The sequence below is a fragment of the Callorhinchus milii genome, unplaced genomic scaffold, assembly GCF_018977255.1.
Source record: "Callorhinchus milii isolate IMCB2004 unplaced genomic scaffold, IMCB_Cmil_1.0 Scaffold5, whole genome shotgun sequence".
Classification (NCBI taxonomy): Eukaryota; Metazoa; Chordata; class Chondrichthyes; order Chimaeriformes; family Callorhinchidae; genus Callorhinchus; species Callorhinchus milii.
The window spans coordinates 3,117,544-3,129,112 of NW_024704746.1; the positions used below are offsets into that span (position 1 = coordinate 3,117,544).

At 52.5% G+C, this 11,569-nt stretch overlaps 1 protein-coding gene across 1 annotated transcript in view; it reads right to left on the reverse strand.

Annotated features, from left to right (window-relative positions):
- The window catches only part of lrrc7 (leucine rich repeat containing 7), a 35,894-nt gene extending 28,070 nt beyond the window's left edge, over window positions 1-7,824 (reverse strand). Inside the window, 2 exon segments of the mRNA XM_042335575.1 lie at window positions 697-899; window positions 7,693-7,824. Of these exon segments, the coding sequence (XP_042191509.1) occupies window positions 697-885 (189 nt within the window). The 5' untranslated portion in view covers window positions 886-899; window positions 7,693-7,824.
- Window positions 7,825-11,569: the final 3,745 nt, after the last annotated feature.

Consider the following 11,569-nt stretch of genomic DNA (forward strand, 5'->3'; position numbering starts at 1 on the left):
AAATCAATGTCCCATCTATGCCCTGTTCTGGCAGACGTTAAAGACTTCCACGGTTTGGAGTCATTTAAGCACAGTGATGAATTTCATTGTAAAGTCCCCCCCCCCCCACCCCCCGCACCCCCCCTGACCCCATCCCCAACCCCTCCCCAGGTCTCTCGCCCTTCTCTGTTAATAAAACAGTATCTCTCTTCCTGTGTGAAACCTCTTGTCCCGTTGAAATGATTTCCTTCCCGACACCATCATCGCTTTCCCACACTCCCCCTCCCCCCCCCCCCACTCCCCAGAGAAATCAGAAATAAACAAGGCAGATCAGCTGGGAAGCAACGTTCCTTTTTAATGGATATTTTCCTTTCCTCCCCCCCCACCCCCAACCACCCCACCCCCCCCCCACTCCGCCACCTCCCACCAGCTCCCTAAACGCTTTCATCTTCCCTTTGATCGCTTGCTAAATTTACAGGAACCTCGTTAATAATTTAATCAAAAGAATCAGCCTCCAGTCTGGAGCGCACTGGGCTCTCTGGCCGGCCAATGGTTTGGAAAACGACCGCCATCTCCCCACCCGCCCGCAACCCACCCATCACATCCACACCCTTCGTCACAAGGGGGTTGGGGGGGGGGCGGTGGGGAGACGTGGAGCAGGACAGAGCACTACCTCCCCCTACCCCATCCCCACCACACTCTGTGATGTGCTCTCACCTTGGGCAGCTCATCTATCTGATTGGCGTCCAGGTACAGCTCCTCTAGCGAGCGCTCGAAGCTGTACACCTCCTTGGGGACGTGCTGGAGGCTGCAGTGGGAGTAGTCGAGCACTGAGATGACTTCCTCTTCGGCCCGGAAACAGCGGCACGGAACCAGACGCCCAATTATCTTCCTCTTCGTTGTCATCTCCAGGCACTGCGCTGGGGAGGAAGAGGGGGAGTGAGAGGAGAGGTCAGTCAAAACCCGGGGCAACCAACCAACTTGATCTCAACACGAGTTAACATCAATAACAACATCAACAACAACGTCATAATAATCCCTGCATTTGATACAGGGCCTCATCACTCCCTCGAGACGTCTCAAACCGCTTTGCAGAATACACTGCAAAGTGAATTGACTGTATATTTTGGGGGCGAAACGCGGCAGCCAATTGCGCACAGCGGCGCTCCCCCCCACAAACAGTGGTGGATCGCAGTTACCGAATTTATTTATTTCATGGTTTTTGAATGGATTATTACCCGCGGAGAGCGATCCGCCGAATATGACCAATAACGGGGTCTCTGCTTGCCGCTAAGTGAAAAGAGGCGTGCGTGCGGAGTAAGGAAACTTGCCGAGGGTTTCGCCCCCACCCCCGCCCGGGAATTGAACCCGGGTCCTCTCGCTTGCGAGGCGAGGCCAACTGCTCGGCCATCTTTTGGATGGGAAGTTCACCCGAGCTCCCATCTCCCTCCCGTTCACCGCGGACGTTGAAGATCCCGTGGCCGCTAACCCTAATCGAGAAGAGCGGGACGTTTCTCCCGGTTTATCTGGACCACCGCCACCTGGCTGTTCACTTGTGGGGGGGTGTCGCTGCTGCATTCGCTTACACAAACGCACAGTCACTACGCTTCGCAGGAAATTCCTGCGTGGCTTTCCCGACGTGAAAGACGCTGTTAGCAAATGCGAGGATTATTATGATGATTATTAGTAAAGAGAAGAACTGGGAAGTGGAGGGGGGGCAGTGAGGGTGGGCGAAGGCGGGGGTGGGTGGGTGGGGGGGTTGGGTAATGGGGGTGGAGGAGGGGGAACAGAGTCCTTGACAATCTCTCCGCCGAATGTATAGCATATGTTGGCACGTTGATGCCTTTACAGGTCCGGTTGCTATGGGAACCTATGAACTTCCTCGTTTGGGGGAGGATGGCGGATTTTTAAACCTCAGGGGAAAAAAAAAGCCTCACCATCACGGTCGGGAAGTCTCGCAGAGCCCTGCGGACACGATTAGAAGGTGGTGAGGGGGGGGGGGTGTGGGGGAAGAAATTCCCCCCTTCCTCTCTCACTCTCCATCCTCTCGCACGCTCCTCGCCCACTCTTTCCCCTCGCCCCCCACCACCCATCTTTTTTTTTCCCTCCTCCGCACTCCCGCCTCTCCCGCTTTCCGTGCTCAATTCTCCCTCTCCTACCTCCCTCCCCCACATCTCTCCTCTCCCTCTTTCCTCCCTCCACTCTTTCTTCCCCCTCTCCTCTCCTCTCCTCCCTCTCTCTCTCTCTCTCTCTCTCTCCTCCTCCAGTCGTAATTTTTACTCGTTTTTTTTTCTCTGCTGCTGTTTCTTCAGCATTTTTAGGAACAGTTTTTGGGGTGAAAAAAAGCTTTTTTTTAAATGTCAGCGTGAATTCAACAATTTCCCAAATTCTGGACGCGTCGAAACACAGCGGAATCCCTCCCCCCACCCCCCCCCCACCCTCCCATATTATTAATAATATTAATTATTAATAAAAGATTTACATTATGATACTAAATATATTATATTACGATACCAAACCGCCGCCGCAGCCCGAGGGTGGTGGAGGGGAGGTTTGGGGGTCTCGGGTGGAGGTGAGAAGTCAGTGATAATGTCAGGCATTATTAGCTGAGTCAGCGCTCAGAGAGTTCAAACAGCGTGAATCAGAGAGAGAGATGGAAGGAGAGCGAGAGAGAGAGCGCATATAGAGAGAGAGAGAGAGAGAGAGAGAGAGAGAGATAGAGATAGAGAGAGAGAAAGAGAAAGAGAGCGCGACCGAAAATTCGAGGGGGTGAAGCCTCCATTACTGTCTCTGCTCTCACTCCCAACAGCCACCTCTGTAACTCTCACTCGGTAATTTATCCAACTGTTGGGAGTCCTGAAGCCCAGTGGTTGGAGCTCTCGCCTCGCAAGCGAGAGGACCTGGGATCGATTCCCGGGCAGGACCAAACCTTCGGCAAGTTTCCTCACTCCACACGCCTCGGTTTACCCGGCAGTGAGTAGGAACCCGGTCGTTAGTCGATTGTCGGATCGTTTTTCCGGGGGCAGTAATCCCTACAAAATAATAAGAATTTGATCGCTCAAGGCCCGGCTGTTTGCGGGACGCCGCTGCGCACGACTGGCTGCGCTGAGCTTGGCGCGCGAGGCACACCGAGCGGAGCGTGCGAGACGACACGCAGGCAGAGCTGTGTCGTTTGGCTCCTTTCAGATTGACAGCGGCCTCTACGTTAGGCAACTCCTAACATTTGGCAGAGACACCGCACGCAGAGGGTGTGTGCGAGGCAGCCGGTCAGAGCAGGACAGCAGATGGGAGAACTCGTCAGTAATGTTACGCTGGTTGAACGTCCTCTTTAACACTGAACCACACCGGATTATATCATTTGTCACATCAAGTCCTTCACACCATCGCTGATCCATTGACCTGGGGACATATGGTTCCAACACGGTCGTCAGTCAGTCAGTCTGTTCCCTCAGCCTGGCTCGGGCTCTCGCGCGCTCGCTCTCTCTCTCTCTCTCTCTCTCGGCTGGGACGGGGTGGGAAGGGTTTGGACCCCTGCGTTTGGGATGGGGGTGGGGGGGTGTTTCAGCTCACTGTCCTGACTGATGTGGCATCGTAGTATTGTGGGGGAGAGAGGGGGAGACCTTCCGTTTGACCCGCAGCCCTCTTGCACGTCAGGAGGACGTCTCAAAGTGCTTCACAGGAGTTCACGGCGGAGTGACTGGAGAGGCTGGGATTATTCTCCTTAGAGCAGAGAAGGTTGAGGGCAGATTTAATAGAAGTGTTCAAAATGATGAGGGGTTTTGACAAGAGTAGATAGGGAGGAATTGCCTCCTCTGATGGGTGGGCCGATCACCAGAGGATCAGGTTTAAGATAATTGGCAAAAGAACCAGAGAGGAGGTGAGGCCTTTTTTTTGTTTTAAAAACCCAGAGAGTTGTTACAGTCCGGAACGCACTGCTTGAAAGGGCGTTGGAAACAGATTCGATAGTGGCTTTCAAAAGGGAATTGGATCAGTACTCGAAAAGGAAACATTGGCAAGGTGATGGGGAAAGAGTGGGGACGTTGGTGGCTCTTTCAATGGCCTCCTTCGGTGCTTGTAAGATGCTAAGCGCAGAACTCTGCGTTTTATACACGAACGAGTGTGTGTGTGTGTGTGTGTGAGAGAGCGAGAGCGAGAGAGAGAGAGAGAGAGAGAGAACCTTTGCCTTCAGTCTCCCGCTCCCTCCTGTTGGGTTTCTTGGGACGACGTTGGGATTAATTATAAGAGAAGGATTTAAACGAAGAATTTCAAATTACAGCAGAGCCCACGAGAGATACCCTCACGTTTCTCTGACCTGCAACACTTCATTACATCTCATCTCCCACGCAGCTTGTAATGTGGAATTTACAGCAAAGTAACCATTGTATTCTCCTCCGACAGCCCACCGCCACCCCCAGAGCTCTCTACTCTAACCCCATTCCCTGCGCTCATTCTCTCTCTTTCCCCCCATCGTGTCTGTGCTGACGCTCGCTTCCCCCACTGGAGCTCTCTACTCTGACACTATTCCCCTATTAATCCGTGGCGACGGGGAGAGGAGTGGGGTGGGGGAGATGTTCTGCCCAGACCCTTTTGGAGATTGTTATCGGGCCGAGGAGAGTCAGCAGTGAGTCATAAAACGTGTCGGTGGAGCATTCCGCACCATTGCCTTGTGCACAGAGCATTCATTTACACGCCATTTTAATTATGAACAATGTGGCACGTTTTGCAAACGACAGCGCTTAACACTCAGAGGGAGACACGAACTCTGTTCACCCTCTTTGCATTTGGCTCTTTTCTTGATACAGTAATAATAACCCTTGCATTCGCTGTGGCCCCTTATCGCGTCTTTTGAGGCGCCTCAAAGCGCTTGACAGAATATAGCGTAGAGTGGACTGACTGCGTATTTTGTGGGCGAAACGCGCCATCCGATCTGCTCACAGTAGTGTCAGTCAGACAGTTGTGGATTGAGTGACTAGGTTTTTTTTTAAACCAACGTCCCGTACCGTCTGCCCCTGTGTCGGGGCGGATGTTAAAGGTCCCACGCCGCTATTGAAAGTTTTGTAGGCGAACGCGGCAGCCAATTCACGCACAGCAGCGTCCCGGCAAACAGCAGTCGAGCGAGCGAGTGATTTTATCTGGGGGCTTGTCAGCCAGGACACCGGGGGAGAGAGAAAAACTCCCCTCTCTTCCCCCAGTGTCTCCGTGGGATCTTTAACATCGCAGACGCTGGGTTTAACGTCTCATCCGAAGGTCGGCGCCTCCAAAAACAAGGCAGACCCCACCCCTCACACAAGCACGCACACAGACCCCCACCCATACACAGACGTACACCCACCCAGAACACACACCCAAAACCACACCGCGCTGGAGCCTACGTGAGCGCAAAGTCCAACAGCAACAAATGACATTTCCAAGAAGCTGGACAGTCAGCGATGTGGACCGGAGCTGGGGGTTGGGAACAGGAGGGGTGGAGGGGCAGGGAGGGCCGGGGGGGGGGGGGCCGAAGGCGCGATTGAAGAGGAAGGTCTTGAGTGGGGTGGGGACAGAGAGACTGGTGGGACGAGCGGGCTGGGCAGAGGAACGTGGAGCAGGCCTACAAGATTCAGACTCGAGCTGAGAGTGGGCGTATTGCTTGTTTTAGAAAGAAAGGTTGTACTTACTCTTAAAATAAAACACGAATCTGAAGGGGGGGGTAGAATAGAGCGGGGGGGGGGTGGGGCGGGGGGAGTGGTGGGGAGGGTTATATTTAGAGAACTGTTGAAAGTCCAAAGTAGGTTAATGTCCCTCACGGGAGAGGGATTGACTGAAACCATCGCAACGTAAAAATAAAACGGCAGATCATGATTAAATATAAATGCCCCAGTTTGGAGCTGAAATTGGGGGAAGGTTAGTGATGTGAAGGGAAGCTGAACGCTGAGCGAGAAAGAAACCTGGGGAGCGGGGGATTCACATCCTCCAGCGTTTCCTGAGCTGCCTGTTTCGCATCGCGCAGACTGGCTCAGCGCCCGAGATCTCACCTCCTTGTTCGTCTAAGACGTTGCGGCCTTTCTTAAGAAGGATTTCCCGTCATTTCGTGCCCGGGGTTAGGTTCCGGGTTTGGAGGGAAGGGGAGCCGGGTTTATAGGTAAATAGGAATATAGGAACAGGAGTAGGCCATTCAGCCCCTCGAGCCTGTTCCGCCATTCTATCAGATCATGTACTTCAAGTCCATTAACCGGCCTTTATGATCCACCTCACCAAACCAGTAAGAAACCTTGATACCTTGTTCGAACCTCAACTGTTCTTTAAACCCCACATCTGCCTTCCCCACACCTCCTCAACATTGCCAACTCCGTCACTGCCCTCAGGCGCCAACTCCCTCCTCGTCGGTCTCCCCACAACTCTTCCCTCCACAAGCTGCAGATCATCCAGAACTCTGAAGCTCGTGCCCTCTCCCGCACCAGGCTCCGCGATCCTATCACCCTCACCTTCACCACTGGCTCCCCATCACCAAGAGTTCCTCGTCCTCACCTTTAATTCCTTGTACAGTCTCGCCTCACTCCACCTCTCCTCTGTGACCCTCTAAGACCCTATCAACCCCCCCCCTCTCCCTTTCCTTCGCAGGTACCTGCACCCCCCGCGCCCCCCCAACACCCATCATCGACAGTCGAGCTTTCAGCCTTTCTGCCCCCACCCTCTGGAACTCCATTCCATAGTACAACATCTTTGTGGGTCATTTTACACTATTTATAGTCAATTTTCCCAAACCACTGACAGTAACTAGTGCATTGATGACAAGAGGAAATGCACAGAATCAGGGTCTCGGTCAGAGAATCCATGTCCACGACTGTTTGTGGGACACTGCTGTGCGCAATTGGCTGCCACGTTTCGCCCACAAAAATCCACAGTCACTCCACTTTACAGTGTATCCTGTGAAGCGCTTTGAGACGTCTCAAAGCCGTGATAAGGTGCTATATCAAATGCGAGGATTATTATTATTATGTTAGTATCTTGCACCAACTCAGCCGACAGAACATTCATTTCAATTCATTGACTACACGTCTTGGATCAGATTCAAGATTGAAACGGCTCAAAGATAAGGATCTCATCACTCGCTTCTGCTGAACACACACACGCACATACTAACACGCGCACACAAACCACCTAAACACATACCTACTAACACACACATGCTAACACACACAGCACGCAAATCATACACACACACACAAACACAACAAACACATACTAACACACATATATTAACACACGAACCACACACACACACAACAGAAAAAAAAACATGGATTGATATACTAGCCTTCGTGCGGGGGGGGGGCAGGGTCTTGGAGCGCTTATACCGTACCAAACACAACATACACGCAACCCCACATGCAACATGAACACACGTGTTACACCTGGACACTGTACTCCAGATGTGGTCTGACCAGCGCACTGTACAGGTAGAGAGGGATTCGTGAGGATCTGAACTCAGCAGATTGGAACCAGCGCACAACTGATCAACAACCGCGACAACAACTTGCATTCGCAAAGTACCCCTCAGGCAGGGCAGAGAGAGTCCCAGAGCGCTTCGTGGGGGAATAAACAGAGGACGATACATTAAACGAGGAGCCACAGGAGTCCCCCTCCCCTCCCAACACAAGGCAACAGGCACACATGTGATTGAGTGAGTGAGTGAGTGAGTGGGGGAGTTCGTTATGAGGGACATCCACTCACCGGACACTTATACTAACGAAGGTTGGAGCTGGCTGCTCTTAGCATGGGAGGGCGACACTCTGCGTTACATCATCCTCCACCCCAGGGCACTCGCTCTGCACCTCAACCCCTCCAGCGTGGCTCCGCGGGAGAAAGGCCATAGGAATCACTGAGGCCTCGTCTCCAGGGAAGTCCGGTCCGGGCCGAGCCGAGCCGGGACTCAGGGTTGGGCTGGAGTCTGGGTGTGGGCCACGCACACACACCTCCCCATCAAAGCTCCTCGAAGCGACTTCTCGCGAAAGGCCAGCCGTTGGGAGTCCCCTTCCAGAGAGAGAGAGAGAGAGAGAGAGAGAGAGAAAGGGAGAGATGGTCAGTCAGTCACTCCCCAATGCCAGATCGTGGAGTCCTGTAGCTCAGTGGTTAGAGCACTCACTTTGCAAGTGAGAGACCTGAGTTCAATTCCAGGCAGAGGGCGAAACCTTGGGCAAGTTTCCTTACTCCACACAGAGCCTAATAATAATCCCTCCAAAACAAAAACAATAATAAATTGGTCATTTTCAATCCACGACTGTTTGAGGGACATTGCTGTGCGCAATTGACTGCCGCGTTCGCCCACAAATATACAGTCAATTCACTTTACAGTGTGTTCTGTGAAGCGCTTTGGGACGTCCTCCCGACGTGAAAAGCGCTATATCAAATGCAAGGATTATTATTATTATTATTATTATTTTGCGCTGCGGGATCTTTTCACGTCCACCTGAACAGGCAGACGGGGAGCTCGGTTTGACGTCTCACCCGAAGGACGGCGTTTCCGACAATGCAACACCTGCCCCCCAGCGCTGCGTTAGATTGTCAGCTTAGACCACGTGATGCCGAGCACGAAGAGGTGGAAGGGATTGGAATGCTTGGAAGCAAGAGGGGATTAAGGGGAAAACGAGGGTGAAGGATCGCTTGTGATCTGGCGGAGGAGGCCATCCAGCCCCTCCATCCTGCTCCGGCAGACCACACACGATCCTTCAGCAGAATGGAGGGACTGAATGGCCTCGTCCTGTCCCTGAATCGCTCTAAACCCACAGCGCCAGAGACACAGAGATCAAGTTATGGACATGCACAGTCACCCATATTGGTCAGTTGTTCGCCCAAAGATCACTTAAGCGATTCCCTGTTAGGTGGGGGGGGGGGGAGGGGGCCGGAGGACGGCGGGGAAGATGGCCATTTTGTTTCCCACTGATGTCAGCTTCCTGTCAGCACAGGAAATTGAGGGTGCGGGCTGCCGAGTGGCTCTCCTTGGGTCTCCATCGGAGCAGAGTGGTGGGGGGGGGGGCCTCTTGAGGACTAGGAAGGTGACTGGAGGGAGCGAGGTGTGACGGTGGAGCCAAACCAGAAGATTGACAGGGGATTGATAGGAACAGGAGGCCATTCAGCCCATCAAGCCTGTTCACCAAGGCAACTGCCAGGAGCCAGCAAGAAAGAGATTGAGCCACACCGCACGCGCAGGAAGCCGCAGGGCTTCATTGATACAGAACTCAAGTACGCGATCAATGCAGCCGCTAATTGAAACATATTAATTTTAACAATTCTAATTGGTATTTATTTAAATTGCATAAAACCCCGGTGAAGGTGAGGGGTTTTTTTTTGTGCGTGTGAATTCGAGTCGCAGATATGTTTGATTCCCTCACGCGGTCGCTGTCCAATTAGCTGAAGAATAGAAGCCACTTGAGAGTTGCTGCTCAGTTGGTTTCTCCGATAATGATAGCTACGGCGCCTCATCAAGTCATCGAGAGGTCTCAAAGCGCTTCACAGGATACACTGTGAAGTGGAGTGACTGTGTATTCTGTGGGCGAAGCGCGGCAGCCAATTGCGCACAGCGGCGTCCACACAAACAGTCGTGGGTTGAGTGACCAAATTTCTTTTTGAAGGTATTGTTACCCCCGATTGACCTGTTCCCACTTACGCAACACTTCTCTTATCTCTCCCCATTTCCCCCCATTCCCCCTCACACCCCCCTTCCCCCCCCCCTCACCCCCATTTCCCTTCAATCTCCCTTCCCCCATTCCCCATTCCCCCTTCCACTCCCATTTCCCCCCTCCATTCCACCTTCCCCCTTTCCCCCATTCCCCAGCCCACTCCACTCCCCGTTCCCCCCCCCCCCACCCCCACTCCGCCTTCCCCACTCTCTCCCAAATGATCGATGCACGTTGCTAGTTCATTGACGGAGACAGATTAGTAGTGAAGACCGAGAACAATTCCATTGAACCTTAGATCAATAGATTTATGGACTTTAAGATTCCCCATTCCTCAGGATTGTGTGAAATAAATGAGGAACAAAACTTGAAAGCGTTGGTGAGAAGCTTTAACGTGACGCAGAGGGAGAGAGAGAGAGAGAGAGAGAGAGAGCGAGAGAGAGAGAGAAAGAGAGCGAGAGATAGGCCTTGCCACAGGTTTTCTGAATGGCTTTACTCTCGCTCATAGATAGCGGGGTCGCGGCTCGAACTACAGGAGGCTAAGCCTCACACCCCTATGCCCCCTCCCACCTCGTCTATTCTCTAGTTGTCTTTTTTAGGGGAGCATTATGCGTCCCTCCAGGGAGAGAGGGAGAGAGAGAGAGAGAGAGAGCGCATTTCATTCCATCAATTTCTCTCTGGGATTTCCATGCGTGATGCATGGAATTCTCATCTTGGTTTGGATGCTCTTAATAATAATAATAATAATAATAATAATAATAATAATACTTGAATTTACATAGTGCCCCTCACGTAGGGTAACATGGGAGTGGGAGGATTTTTAAATCAACGTGTTCGGCGACAGGGAGCCAGTGGAGCCTCGCGGGGCATGTTTCCTTGCTCCACATGCCTCTCTTTACCCAGGAGCAAACGGCAGGATGGGCGGATCACTTTTCTGGGGGCAATAATCCCTTAAAAGGTATAATAATTCGGTCACCCGACCCACGACTGTTTGTGGGACACTCCTGTGCGCAATTGGCTGCTGCGTTTTGCCCACAAAATGCACAGTCGCCCCGCTCTACAGTGTATCCCGTGAAGTGCTTTGGCGCGTCTCGAAGACGTGATAAGGCGCCGCATCAAATGCGAGGATTATTATTAGGATGAATGAATAAATAAACTTCTGACCGGGAGGAGCTGGTGGGAGCCACGGAGCCGGGCTCCATCCATTCAACTCTCCATCATGTTCTCAGCTCTCTCACCCAACCCTGTAGGTTGGGTACCAATCCAGGTTTCGGTTGCCACGGTAACAGCCTAAATCAGGAACCATTGAGCTTTTCACTCTGCCCAACTTTAGAGGTGATTTTTTTTTGTCTCTTCGAAAAAAGACGGACCTGAAGTCTCTTACCGTATGACTAATGGGGTCAGTCTCTTTCTCTCTCTCTCTCTCTCTCTCTCTCGCTCTCTCGCTCTCTCCCTCTTCCTGATGACAAAGCATTTGATAAAGCGCCTTATAACGCCTTCGAGACGTCTCAAAGGGGCTTCGCAGGACACGCTGTGAAGTGAATCGACCGTTGTGCTTTGCGGCGCAAAGTGGCAGCCGATCGCGCGCCATCAGTTGTGGATTGAGTGGCCGTATTATTCCTTTTTTTTGAAGGGATTATTATTCCCGGAAAGCGATCGACCCATCGACTAACACCCGGGTTCAGGAAACTTGCCCAACGTTTCGCCCCCTGCCCGGGTCCTCTCGCTTGCGAGGCGTAGTGCTCTAAGCACTTCGAGACGTCCTCCTGATGTACAACACGTTACTTTATTGCATTACTTATTGCGCGCGACGAAAATCAAAATGGGGGTCAACGGAGGAGGGGACAAAGAAAGCCCCCGCACCCTTGGCTATGAATCTGCGTGACCGAAAATGCCCTCCCCCACATCTAACTCCTCAACGTAAGGCACAGCAC